The sequence below is a fragment of the Rhamphochromis longiceps genome, linkage group LG6, assembly GCF_057381845.1.
Source record: "Rhamphochromis longiceps isolate RC_006_pf linkage group LG6, R_longiceps_female_GT1.1, whole genome shotgun sequence".
NCBI lineage: Eukaryota > Metazoa > Chordata > Actinopteri > Cichliformes > Cichlidae > Rhamphochromis > Rhamphochromis longiceps.
The window spans coordinates 44,219,158-44,233,673 of NC_140562.1; the positions used below are offsets into that span (position 1 = coordinate 44,219,158).

General features: G+C 41.3%; 1 protein-coding gene across 3 annotated transcripts in view; it reads left to right on the plus strand.

Moving 5' to 3' along the window:
• The window catches only part of sorcs1 (sortilin-related VPS10 domain containing receptor 1), a 213,371-nt gene that overhangs the window by 163,468 nt on the left and 35,387 nt on the right, over positions 1 to 14,516 (plus strand). For all 3 annotated transcript variants that reach the window (XM_085410921.1, XM_085410919.1, XM_085410920.1), the window contains exons 12-16: positions 1,497 to 1,573; positions 3,903 to 3,994; positions 4,337 to 4,444; positions 7,928 to 8,045; positions 9,462 to 9,595. In XM_085410921.1, coding sequence (XP_085267047.1) covers positions 1,497 to 1,573; positions 3,903 to 3,994; positions 4,337 to 4,444; positions 7,928 to 8,045; positions 9,462 to 9,595 — 529 coding nt within the window. The remainder of the gene's footprint in view (positions 1 to 1,496; positions 1,574 to 3,902; positions 3,995 to 4,336; positions 4,445 to 7,927; positions 8,046 to 9,461; positions 9,596 to 14,516) is intronic.

The window sequence follows — 14,516 nt, forward strand, 5'->3', positions numbered from 1 at the left end:
AGGAAACTCCAAAGGCAGAACCAGGACATGCTGATGAGATTTTGACATGCTTGGGAATGTCTCTGAGCTGAAAGCTGGGATGAGACTGGATATTTCTGCTCAAATATCCAGTCTCATAAATATACTCTCTAAGTGTATGTATATACACTTAGACAGTATTATAGCAAAATAGCCTTTATAGTAGTGAGACCGAACACTGAGCTCACTGTAGGATAAGGGATCAACATTTAATCGGCCTTTATTTAGCTGAGATTGCTATTACAAGTTCATTTATTGGTCAGTAGCAGGAAACTGGACTATAATCCACATGGTCACTGTTGTTTGGAGTCCTGTGGAATTTGTAGGCAGTAGTCTACAGTACTTTCGCAAGACTCTATGCTCATAAGTTGTGCAATGTGAGGGCTAGGAGATCTAGTAGATCTTTATTTTCTATGTCTGGGTGACAGTGCAGTTTGTGACACATTAAAACAGAACTGTTAGGTAGAAAAAATGAGACCTTTATAATAATATCATCCCAAGATTTCATCTCAACTCTAAATTGTTCATTGCAGCATTTGTTGCTTGTCTTTTGAAGTCAAAATGAAAGTAAATCTGTTATTTCGACCGCCCGTAGTGCCATATGGGACCCCAAACTGGAGACTTTATAACTTTCAAAGACAGGAAGCAGAACAGTGATGAAAGCAAACGTGTATTTTAGAATATTAATTGGTTACCAACGACGTCTTTCAGACATCTGCTGAGTTCTCCCTAATCTTATGTTTTTAATTAAACCCAACCCTGAACCACTGTCAAGGTGGAAGACTCAAGGAAATCATTATCAATCACTCAAAGAAGAAAGAATCATGAAGCACAAGACGAAATGAGGCTAGAGGAGATGCTAAACATTAGCACGTATACAATTATAGTTCTGTGAATTATAAGTGTATTACACTGTTAGTGCATGATACAGATGCACTGTATCCACAGCACACCTGTACATCACACCAGCATGGTGACAACATCAACTGGAGCTCAGCAGAAATCTAAACATTCAGCACTCGTGTAGCTTGTATGTTATGATGAGTGTGAAGCCTATTGTTTTTCAAGAGGCATTCAGAGTAGGGGACAACTGGAAAAACCGCCACCTGGCACCAATTACGGGCTAAATTAAAGCAATTACAGCCGTCTGCACAGAATTAGGGAAGCTTGTCTTAATGTGGTCAGAACTGCTGAATGAGGGATACAGTAATCTGGATTTATTGGTTAATTTAGGGGTATGGGCAAATGTTGCACTGCACAATAGATCTTTCAGAGGACTGTAATTACAGCAACTGTCTGCAGCTGCAAGCTGGTGCCTCCTGCTGTAGAACCACCTCTTGTCTGAACACAATGTGTAAAAGTCGTGTTGTATTTTGTCAGAAATTAATTTCCTTTTTGTGCATCAAACTGTCTCTCCACCTCAAAGCACTTGATCAAGTTTGTTTTCTATCCTTTCTGTGAACTGGCCTCACGTCCAGGCTCCATTGGGGCAGAACTGACCACGAGCAATGTCAGTGTGTTCATCACCTCGGACGCAGGAAACACGTGGAGACAGGTGAGGCAACTTTGTTTTTGGACCGTTGTGATGTCTCGCTGGTAAACTAATTCTGCATATGTGTCACATTTGAGGAAAAAGTATCTAAGCTCTAAGTCTTCACATGGCAACAGCTGACTGACATTTAACAGTTGGTACGAACCACGCTGTCAACTTCTGCAGTCTCCTACTGACTGAGAACATTACTTTCTTTTCCAGCTGATCACAAGTGACCAGACTGTTAAACAGAACGAGTCCTCTCACGCTTTAGCTCCGTGTTTTAGTTTAACACCACTTTATATAAAGTTTAGAGATAGTTTGGTTGTATGGAATATTCAAGTTTTTAATCTTGTTATTCCATCATTGCAGACTAGAGGATAACCATCCCTCTGAAAAAAGGAGTAAAGGAGTTCATAAAAATATTCATAAATTCATTAAAATTATTTTAAATGTTTTTCTGTTAGCATATACTTTTATATAAAAGATGTATGAAAGTCGAGCCAACGTGTCCTTCACTAGTTTTGGAATCTCAGAGACACAAATATCTGATAATTAGTGTCAGGTAACAACAAAAAGAATATTCCAATGTTCACTTCTTGGATGCACTGCGCCATGTTATTTGTCAAGAACACAAACACAGTGGAGAGGCCCAGCTCAGTGACTTGAGTGTTGGGTACTTCTGCATTGGCTTTATTTCCCCCCCAGAGGTGGTTGCATGTCGGTGGATAAATACAGAAATATAGAGGACAGTTGCAGGCTGATCCACTTACCATACACTGTGTGTGTGTGTGGTTCACCAACCCACTGGAGAGCTGACTGTTTGGTCTTTGTATTTTTCTCTTGGGTGATTTCTGGGAAGGTGAAAACAATGTGTAGGAAAGCAGCTCACAGTGTATATGAAAGTATTTCCAGAGCTGACTTTCATTCACTAACATGGATTTTAAGCTTGGCTTCAAAAAACGTCAAGGCAAAGTGAGCAGTTGGGACCTGAGCATTGAACGTTGTGTATCGCATTAGAACATCCGCCTGTCTTCCTCTGTTTGATTTCGCTTGTCTGTGGACTCCAGTTCCAGTAAACATGGCTGGCTGTCAGTCTGAAATGACCTGCAGCCCTGATCATAATCATCCATGTGGTTATCCACCATCCCATTTAGCTTCTGAGTTTCATTTAAAAAAAAAGCCTCACACATGTAAACAAACCAATGTGCAGTGATGAGTATGAGGTGATTAGGTCAGACATTACCCCTCAGATGGAGATCCAGGATGCAATTAGCAAAATGACTGTTACAAAAATAATTTGGGATTTGTTTTATGGAAAAGTTAACATTGGTGGTGGAGAGTGCAAAGTTAGAGTAACTCTATAAGCATCATTAGTAAAATAAAAAATCTGAAACGAATGCATTCATCCACCAAGGCTGAACATTAATCCAACCCTAAGCATGAATTGACTCCTGAGCTCATATTTTATACCCATACTGAACCCAAGAACATCAAGACAATGATGCAGATTATGAAGAAACGAAACAAAACAGTAAAAAGTCCTTTAAAAATGTCAAAATCTTGAAATTGACTTTAAAAGTTTATCAAACAAATAATCAAATACCTCATCAGAAAAGGTAAGAGCCAGGAAACCCCTTAAATTTTCATCCACATATAAATAAGACCAATTAAAAAATCAACATCATTGTTCAGAAACAAACTCATCCCTACGGCTTCTATTCGGGCGCCACAACGTTCTAATCACATCAGTTGTTCTTGTTTCCAAGCACAAACAAATTTTAATTTAAGAGTCACAAAGTTTGCCAAGTCACTGCTGTTGGCGAAGATCAACTTCCTGCAATTACACAATCATGCAGTGCAGCAAATATGTTATATTTATTAATATTACAGCCTCATGTCTGATAATTAATTTTTCCAACGATGTGCCCCGTTAAATCTTGAACAAACAGCCGCTCGCCATATGGAGCACAATGAACCGACTGACCTCCTGTCCTCTCGCTGAAAACATCCTCCTCCTCGCTCGTTGCCTATCCTCAAGTTTAGAATATAAGTCCTCAGACAACAGCCAGATTTTTTTAAGGTCACCAATCATATTACTTCTAAAGACCGGCTGAATTCATTGGCTGCATAAACCGCACATTAGACGCCCTCTACATCACTAGATTCACTTCAGTTTATGAGGCTTGTTTCTAATTAAACACAGCAATGAAAAATAATTATTTGGAAGGTAATGTAGCAAAGCAGGGCCATGATTTGCATGTATGAGTGTGTCTGTTGTGAAAAATGACAGGGTGGGTGTGTGCAAATGTGTATACAAGTAAGAGTACATCAAGCGTTTTTGTCCCAGCAGATTTTTGATGAGGAGTATGCAGTGCTGTATCTTGACCAAGGAGGGGCTTTGGTGGCAATAAGACACACTCCGCTTCCCATCCGACACCTGTGGTGAGTCATTATGACAGAGACGCCATTTGTCACAGCATGACTAATTTTCTCTGAGGAAACTGCAAGTCCTAAGTTAGTCAAGTAAAGGCAAACGAGTTTGTCTTGGAACGAAGGGAGGGTACGACTCTGTTTAGAAAACCTTGGATGATTGTCATTCGGCTTTCTGGGTTTGAGACTGTAATGACTTTTGCTCTCACTGATCAGCGTTCTCCGAGCGGAGAACCTTCAGCCCTGCGCGGAATATAAAATAAAGTCGTTAGACAACTCTCAGGGTCATTAGTGTGCGCACACAGTTGAGGGATTAGCAGCGGCCCCTTGTGAAGCAGCTGTTTGTGTTCCCAGGTTGAGCTTCGACGAAGGACAGCAGTGGAACAAATACAGCTTCACCAACACGCCCTTGTTTGTGGACGGGGTGCTCGGAGAGCCCGGAGAGGAGACTCTCATCATGACGTGAGTAGAAAAAAAACAGAGGAACAGCAAATTGCTGGTGTCTTTAAATGCGCGCTCTCTCGCGTCGTGACCCGAGCCTGTGCCGCTTCCATCTATAGCTCTGCTCTATTCAGGATTCCTGACTGTGCGTTTTCCTTTTCATGAATAAAAAGGTTTCTGTCAAGGTCTAGCCAACATCAAAACTGGCTGTCTGCTGATTATGATCACAGGAGATCAATGCTTCAGCGACAACCTGACTGCCCATTTGAAGAGCATGAAGAAGAGTGATCAAAATGATCAAAAAATGCCTGAGAAAACAGACGAGAAACTTTATTTCTTTATAAAGTTTTAACTGCATTAGAAAGTGGAGAGAGGCATGGGGATGATTTAGCGTGCCCTCAGAAATCAGATTTATGAAGATTCCTTCTGTGTTCTTTCAAATGTATTATTAGAACAGCCCAGAGCAGAAGTGCGTGCATATGCTATGACGCAGCACTGCTCCCTTATTGGAGCAGAGATTTAGGACTTTGGGACGTGTTACCACAGCCATTACATCAATGTTTCATGATACCTGCCATAAATGACAGACTGACAGCTGGCTGTGGAGTCGGCCTTACAGGAGAGTGATAGGGCACAGCTGGAGAGAGAAAAAGGAAAATGCAGCTCTTCTTTTGGTGGGACTCGAGGGTGGGGAGCTAAAGGCGATGCTGGTAGAATAAGTTCTCGAATGCAGAGCCTCTGAGCTGGCAGACACACCATTAGTTTTCATAAGACCATCATGCAGTGTTTTCTTATCAATTTGTACTCATTTTTACAGTAAGTGCCTGTCATGGCTGGGTGCCTCAGAAGCTAATTGACAGATTGATTGTGATAAATATGCTGTGGTATGAATGGTGAGGAGGGGTCAGTGCAAAGACACGCAGCCACTCAATTTAGCTAGAGATGGAATATTTATCCACTTAGTCTCATAACCTTGGATTGTGTTTTGTTCCTGACCAGTACATAAAAAAAATATGGCTTTTCGTTCTGATTAAGTTAAACTTTAAAAGAAAAGGTTTTTAGTAACAGCATAACGCTGGAAATTATATACTGTGGATTTCGTTTTTAGATTGGGAACATTTCAAGTGTTAGTCACTGTTAACGGATCGCATGTAAAGACTAAAGCCTTCCAGCAGAACAATTTATTGCACAATATGTCTTATTTTCCATGTTTCATTTCAGTCTGTGCTGACACCATAAAATAAAACCAACAAACCCTTTATTGGATAGGGAAGCTGTGTGGAGGTGACAAAGTAAGCTGAGGTTGAACTTTCTGTTGGCTCTCTGTAGTCGCTGCACAACTATTTCTGTCACGTGTGCTTTGAATGAAAAGTTGGATGCCTTCTCGAGTCTAATGTGTTTTCCAATTTCCCAGCTCCCTACTAGAATCCAGCAACTGGTGGTCACTTGCTGCAAGACAGAGCCATGCAACAGCGACTCTTTTTGTTTTAACTTCCATGTCTCTGGCAGTATGTCTAGGGTTAGGGTTGTGAGTGTAGGCCGGGTTTGGGTTTGGTTAATGTGCTCTCCTTTACATAGATTTTTCACCTCTTTGCACTACTTACATCGAAACACTTTTAACAGTAAAACTGTACCTACAAAATGAATGAGAGTTCACTTGAAATCCAGCATTTAGTCCCTGAAATCTTTTTAGCATGTTGCGAAAGCCTAAGCCCTAAGCCTAGACAAATCACTGGTGACTGGATGGATTTCAAGAGTGACTTGAGTCATGCTATCAAGTGATCAAGTAAATAATAAGCAGTTGTGCTTTACAAGATACCGAGCTGAATTCTGGCTCAAACCTCCTGTAGCCTCTCTTTCTGGTGCTCTGCTTTCCTTCCACAGTCCAAAGATATGCTCTCATCTGTGATGGATGAGGAGCCAGCCCAGGGTGTACCCTACGTTTCGCCCTACACCTGCGGGGATAGGCTCCAGCATCCCGATGATGCTTACTTGGATAAGTGGTTAACAAAGTGGATCATTGGATGGATGAATAAGGTTTCAAAGAGGCAGACTGCTAGATTAGTAAATTAAAAATACAATGGAGGATAAAAAGTGCCTTTCTGTTACCTGTTGGTTCTTCCAATGATGGAACGCAGGCGGCAGATCTTGTGTGTTTTAAGTGAGGAGCCAAATGCACACAACGCAGGCGGGACTGATCTTAACAAAAGTGCAGATTTATTCGGACTAATGGCAAAACAGACAAAACAAAAGGCAAAAGGCAAAGTCAGAGTTGAGATAAACTGAACTGGGAGAGCTAACCTAAACACTAAACTTGGACACAGGGAACGTGGATGGTGACACGAGGAACCTAGACATGGAGACCTGGAACATGATAAGAACAGACAACCCGGCAATGACCACATATTATAAACACACGAGGGTGACGAGGGAAGTGGAAACGCTGGGGAACACAGCTGGGACGAATAGACATAATGACACAGGAGGAAGGAAAACTGAACACAGAATGCAAGACTGTCAAAATAAAACAGGAAACAGACTAAGATGCACAGCTCAACACTGGGCCCGGGGAGAGAAACAGACTTAGAAATAGAAACGGGAGACCAAACACAAAGACATGACGAGGACTTGGGGAATTAGAGAGAGAGAGACACAGAGAGGAGAGAGGGAGGGACGAGGGAGACATGGCAGGGTGGGGAACATGAGAGCAGAAAAGGGAGAAGAGACATAACAACAAGGCTAAGACCCAGAGATCCCAAGAGAGAGGGACACAAGGACACAAAGAGAACCTAATAGACAACTATAGACTTCAAAGACAAGAAAAACTCAAAACATAGAAAGAACTAAACTGAAGGCTAAACTGTAAACATTGAACTTAAACCCTCTTTATAATGTGAGAGTCACAAACACACTATAATCTCAAAAGAGCCAGTTCCCTGACACAAACCTGTAAATCTTATATATCCATGCTTGCAGCAGTTTTCTTGCACGGATCATCTGTTGAAGCATTTGTCTCTTTCACTCACAGTCTTTATCAGCTGTTTAGTATTTCACTTTTAAAGGCTCTCTGTAATTTCCTAAAACAGCTGTCCACTGCTGGTAGTATCAAATGCTAGCTAATGAAGTTGTTTATTTCTGGTTGCATTTTCAGTTTGATACTCTGAAGTGTATTTGGGGCATCCAAAAGCTGAACGCGCAGGATCAGTGTTAATAGACCTCCGTGCTTCCTTTCACGATAACGATGGCTCACGACATTCAGCGCAACAATGAGCCTCACAGATGTGTTTTTAATCATGTGTGGTCAAAAAAACATCAGCTCTGTGGCCTAGATGATAAGATTCATCAGACAGTGCTTATTAGCAGGATGAATTCACTCCCGGCTTTGATCTTCGTGTGGGATTTGCTCACCAGACTTTTCCTTTAACATCGTTTTAGTTCGATCATTATCCAAATCGTGTTTTGTATTTAACGAGTGCAGCGTGTGTGTCTGCTTTCTTTTTTCAGGATATTTGGACATGTCAGTCATCGATCGGAGTGGCAACTGGTGAAAATAGACTTCAGGTCCATTTTCAACAGGAGGTGTATAGAGGCAGATTATCAGACATGGCACCTGCACAACCAGGTACAGCATTTAATCAGATCAGGATAGAGTTTTGATTCTTTTTACACCCTGTACAAAATGTTTTAGAGCCTTTAATTATATTTCAAAACTATTTTTAATTAAATAACATTTCAAAGAGGCAGACTATTAAAATGATTTTTAATTTAAAAAGTATACTAATGAGCTGCTTCAGTAAAACACATCATTATGAAACCAGGTCTAAGTACCCTAGCTATACGAACCCCAAGTGCAATGTTTAGCAGAAAAACTGAATAACTTTGAATTATAGACAGTTTCCCCTTTGACTGCATGTCTTGAAAAGCCAAAATTCCAATATTCTGAAATGTTAGGGTTAGAGCTTTCAAATTAGGATTAGGAATCATGGAATAAAATGGTAGTGAGTAAAAGGCAGGACTTAAAGGAATTAAACTTGTTACTTAATGAACTATTATTTCCTAATGAGAAGTAAATTCATTGAAGGAATTCTGAAGTCTGTGGAGACCATCTCCTCCAAACACAAGTTCTTAAGTTTGGTTGATTCAGAGCCCCTCGCTGTACGCTTTCAGCTTTGCTGTGTTGTGAAGCTGGAGACCTCCCAGCGCAGAATCCTTACGATTCCTCCCTCATGCTTTAAGTGAACCTCCCAGCATACGTTAAACCTGCTCCGAAAGCTCCTCAGCCTGGTCGGGCCTGAAGCAGAGCCAGACGTTTAAAGCTTGCCTTTATTCATGGCCCACTTCTGTAATTGGTTTAGACACCCATATGCTCAAAGCAGGCTAATGATCAAAACATATAGCATGGAAGATGACAAGAGTCCAAGCCAATTACAGGGCTAAAATGCCCAAATGTCGTGTGGGTATAAAAAATAAACACCACCTGAAAACAGAGGTTTTGTGTTTAAGTTAGGGAAGGAGCTGGCAGTTGTATTTGTGGATGCTGGCAAGAATGTTTTTAGCCATCTCACTAGTGACACCTAATGCACAAAGACAGAATGTTGTGGTAATAAAAAGAGAGCAGCAGTGTAGGATGAAGGATGCAGTGGAAACAGGCTGCTGATATCTTCACATCTTTTTGTACTCGACTGATTTTATATTCACTTCCCACACATAGACACGTGGCTAAAAATGGATTAGGTTCTGGCAGCGTTTGCAGCTGAAACTCCTTCACAGTCGTTCATCTCAATATCACAAAAAAATCCCTTAAAGAAGAACTCAAGCAGCACATTCGACAGTGTGACGCTTGCAACGGAGGAACAGTTGCTGAGCAGAGCACGCCACACGCCACGAGCCCGTAAATATGCGCTGAACAAGAACGGTGTTCTTTGCACACATGGCTGATTGTATCCTGTAAGTTATTTATTGTGGATACGGAGTTACAAAATCACTTCAGTTTCAAACTCTGTTTCTTTCCGCTTGGCTTTGTTTTTGGACCCTGCAGGGTGAGCCGTGTCTGATGGGAGTCAAAAGAATCTACCGAAAGCTGAAGCCCACATCCAGGTGCGTTATGGGAAAGACATACTCAGTGACCATGACATCGGCACCATGCGACTGCACAGAGGCTGACTTTGAATGGTCAGTATTTAATTTTCATTCAGTCCACTTTGTATGTGCTAACACTTTACAATCCCCACTTTTAAACTGTGCATTAATAATTCATCAGATTTGAATAAGTATAATCTGGGACTACTGGGCTCTGGTGGCTCCCTGGGAGCTGGAGAACTGTGCCTGGGTCTCTGCCTCAGTTGGTGGCGGTGGGGGACTGGGGTTGGTGCTCTCTAACGGTCTTGGGGTGTGGGGCGCTTGTGGTGGCGGGTTGGCCTCTTCTGGGTGGGTCCGGCTACAGGGCCTGGGGCCCTGGTTCCCGGGGTCTCTGGCTAAGACCCTTCTTGCGTGGGGTTGGTCTGCGCCCCCTTGGGTGGGGTGGGCTTTCTCAGGTGAGGAAGCATACATTGCTGAGTGCAGCTTGTCCCAGACCCAGACCAGGGTGTCTTGTCCTTTTCCTGTGTGTGTCCCAAGACTCATCTGAACACTCCGGTCTACTGTCTTGGGTGGAGGCCCCGGACTGGGTGGTGTCATTGCAGACCCTACACCCCCCGTGGCTGGGTGTGGGAGATGGGGGTGCCTACTGAGCCAGTTATTTCCTGGCTCTCTCCTTACACACCCACACCCACACACACTCTCCCTCATACAGCACATGCATGCGTAGGGTCACAGTGGGTAGAGCCATTCACGTGGCTGTGTCGGTGCTACCTGTGAGTTTTTGAGTGTCTGTGTTCCAGGTGTTGTATGTTTGTTCTCTTACAGGTGCGGTAGTTGGCGATACATTGTGTATTTCTTTTTGTACTCTGTTCTTTTATTATGTCTTCCCCAATCCTCCATTTTTCTCTCCCTGTCCTGCCTTAGACATTGTCATACTGTATACCACATATAATAGAATAACTGAAATAACAGGAATATAAATGAAGATGTAAACAGAAACACCCTAAACAAGAGGAGCCTGTAGAGAATTTATAGAGCTGCTCTTGGAAAAGCAAAATGTGTTTGGCACACAGTGCATTCAGATCATAATTCTGATTGTAAAAGCTGCCAGAGAGATCAGGACTTGAACAAGAAAAAGAAAAACACAGCTGGAGTAAACACTCGACACCGTCAGAGTGTTTGGATTCTCTGTGTTTTTGCTGGGTTTTTTGTTTTTGCTAAGAAGTCTGACTCCTGTGAGCCCTTTTCGGTGTGTGTGTGTGTGTGTGTGTGTGTGTGTGTGTGTGTGTGTGTGTGTGTGTGTGTGTGCACTAGAAAGCCTGCAATATTAAACCAAAGTTGCTGGAACTCTTAACACTTTACCATCCACTTTGTTATTGCCTTTGACCTTGAACAATCCTGTAAATAAACCTGTTAAACCTTAAAAAAAAAAAAGACCTCAAAGCAAACTGTGCTTGTTGAGCATGTGGCCAAAATGTAGCCTAACCCGAACTGACATCTGGTGGATGTTAACAGGTTATGAATTTTACTGTGAACACACAATGATAATTCATTATTGTTAATAATCATTAGCAGTACCAGGATTCATCATATTCATTAGTTTATCTATTCTTAGATTGTATTTATGAATTTTACATTTTGTCATAGCTGATAAAACATGCTGATAGTATTTTAAAAATATTACATGTTATATGATTTACTGTGTATTTGGTAATGATGTTTTGTACCCAGTGCTTTAGATGTAGCTTTAAATATAATTTTAATGTTGCAGTGAGGTATTTTTAACCTAAACCATAATGTTCCTGTAACCACATCTAGCCTGTAGTGCAAAAAAATATTGCATTTAATCTTATTGAAGAATATGAATTCTTTACAAAAGACTTTCCAGTAATTATACTAAAGGTTTATTGGAGATTCTGAAAAACTAGTTCATGCATTTATTACTTCCAGGCTGGACGACTGTAATTCATTATTATCAGGCTGTTCTAGAAACTCCCTGAAAAGCCTTCAGTCCTGACAGGGACTAGAACGAGAGAGCAGATTTCTCCTGTATTGGCTTCCCTTCATTGGCTCCCTGTTAAATCCAGAATTGAATCCTCACATACAAGATCTTGAATAATCAGGCCCCATCTTATCTTAAAGACCTTATGGTTCATGTACAATATCACTCGTTGTTCCTAGAGTATTTAAAAGTAGAATGGGAGGCAGAGCCTTCAGTTTTCAGGCCCCTCTTCTGTGGAACCAGCTTCCAGTTTGGATTCAGGAGACAGACACTATCTCTACTTTCAAGATCAGGCTTCAAACTTTTCTTTTTGCTAAAGCATATAGTTACTCTGCAATATTGGGTTATATATAATAATATAATATTGGGTTAACATAGGCTGCTGCAAGCTTCCCAAGATGCATTGCATCTTTCTTGCTCACCTTTTCACTCACTATGTGTTTATACACCACGCTGCATTTAATTATTCGTTTTTATTGATCTCTGGCTCTTTTCTATACTGTGTTTTCTGTCTTCCTTCACTCACCCCCAACCAGCCACAGCAGATGTGTTGTCTAAATATTGCTGCTAAACGCAAACCTCACCAAAATATCTTATACTTGTTGTTAGGAATGTTTACATCACAGTTGCCTGGGCTTGGCAAACTTAACACAAAGCCACCGTAATTTCTGTAAGGTGGTACGGCAGAGCGGGTCTAAGGAGCTCGGAGAGAAAAGCGTCTGGACTTCTTTAAGTTTCCTTGAAGACGTTTCATCCGAGAAGCTTCTTCAGTTCTAGGGTTTTAAGGCCTATGGGAGCGTCCCCCAAGAGGGTTGTGGACCCCTTATTGATCCTCTGCTTAATCACACGAGCCAAGGTGTGAAAACAGGTGTGGGTCAAAATCAAGGTTTCGGGTGGAACCACTGTGACACCTGGCCACACCCTATCATGTGATTTACTGAGGTCAAATGGCCCAGGATATGAGTGGGTGTTAAGGTGTCTGGGAAGGATTCTAGATGACAGACAGTTGGTGTGGTAAGCCCCGCCCTCTGTTCAAAGATGGCTGTTCACATGTAACATGAAGTGTTTGTAATGCCTGTCATTACAGGGACCTTTGAAGTACATTAAAATATATGACCCCTGTCAAGGTCAATTACTGAGTGACCCAGCAATACAATTTACCAGCAAATGGTAGAATAATCTACTTTATTACAGTTATTGGATTTCAGCCATTCACCTTCCATTGGTTGGGGGTGATGGGAAAGAGAAGAGAGCAGACAGAGCCACAGTTTGATAAATGTAAAACTGAGTGTGTTTCATTTTTCTCTTATTGCTTCTTCCCTCCACAGATGGAAGTAAAAACTAGCCAGAGCTTTAAGTTCAGGAATGACACTGTGTCCCCCTCATAGTATTACACACTATTAGTGCACCCATCAGCCCCGTCCCATTTTTCATTGTATGGTGTTTCAGTTCAACTCAGCTTTATTTATAAAGCGCCAAATCACAACAACAGTCGCCTCAAGTAGGGCTGGGCCATATTATACCGTTCACGGTAATACCGGTATAATGTTAGGCAACGATAGGAAAATGAAATATCGCGATAGAATGGGAGTAAAACGCGCATGCGCAGTGCCTTTGTTTTCATACGCACATGGCCGATTGTTGAGTGAAACAGATGAACCAGAATTGGTTTGTAAAAATGGTGCAACTTCCGTGATGTGGAACTGGTTAGGTGTTTGTCCGTCAGATACACGACAAAGCACATTTTTTTGCAGAACATGCAAGCGGCCGTTGTTATTGTCATATTTGTCGGACTAAGATGCTCTTAAATCTGGGAGTAATCTGGGTCCTAAGCTCCGTATGCTTCAGGTCAAACAACACTGCAGCATCACTTAGAGTTAAAAACTGTCTAAATTCTTTCATCTTTAATAAAACGATCAGCATTGCTGCTTTACCAGGTGTAACTATGAAGTTTAACTTCCAGGCATCCATGAAAACAAAAGTTATTATATTTAACGGAGTTAGACGTTAGCAGGAAGCTAGCGGAAGTTAGCTCGCTAGTTTCGCTAGTTACCTAAGCATGATATAGCATGTTCTGACTGAGAGATTTCTGAAAAAAATCAAACGTACAGTTCTGCTATCACTTCCAACATAAATGAGGACAGGAAACTAAACAGCAGTGACGTTTGTAGGGTTACTGAAGTTGGGCTAGCTGGTATATAATGATGTGCTACGTGATCGCTAGCGATATAGCTATGTTAGCATAACATAAACAGTGAAGCTGGAGGACGAACACTAACACTTTTCCACTTATAAAAGTTAACGTGAAGGTTCTTCATGGTTAGAGACAAATGCAATCGCATGGCAGGATACTGTAAACGGACCAAACTTCAGTCAGGAGAACAACTGAGATAATCCATCCACAATATGAGGTTAGTCATTAATATACTGCAACAACATGGGAATAGAACAGCTGCCAGAGAATTCAACATTAATGAATCAATGGTACAGAAGTGGAGGAAGCAAGAAGAATGAGTTTAATAAAGTTTAATTTATCTGACTGCTTTGTTTCGCTTAATGTGCCTTATAATCCCGTGCACCTTATGGTGCAAAAAATATGTACTGCACACTGCAGTTTAATGTTGCAAAGCACCTCTTTTTAACTTCAGTGGATATTATACATGGTTATGCTCAGGATATGTCAGCCAATTTCTACTGGAAATGCCTTTTGGTTAAACTTTCAGCAAGGAATTTGCATTTGCACTGTTACATTTTTATAAAGCTTTAATGTACATAAAAACCAGCTTCTTGTTTAAGTGAAAATAAATGGAAGGTTGTCTTTTTGCGCTAGTAATGTTGTGGAGTTGTATTTTGTCTCGCATCAATTATATCGTCGGTTATATCGTTATCGCAAATTTTCAAATATATATCGTGATAAATATTTTTGGCCATATCGCCCTGCTCTAGCCTCAAGGCGCTTTATATTGTAAGGTAGATCCTACAATAATAGATACAGGAAAACCCAACAATCAC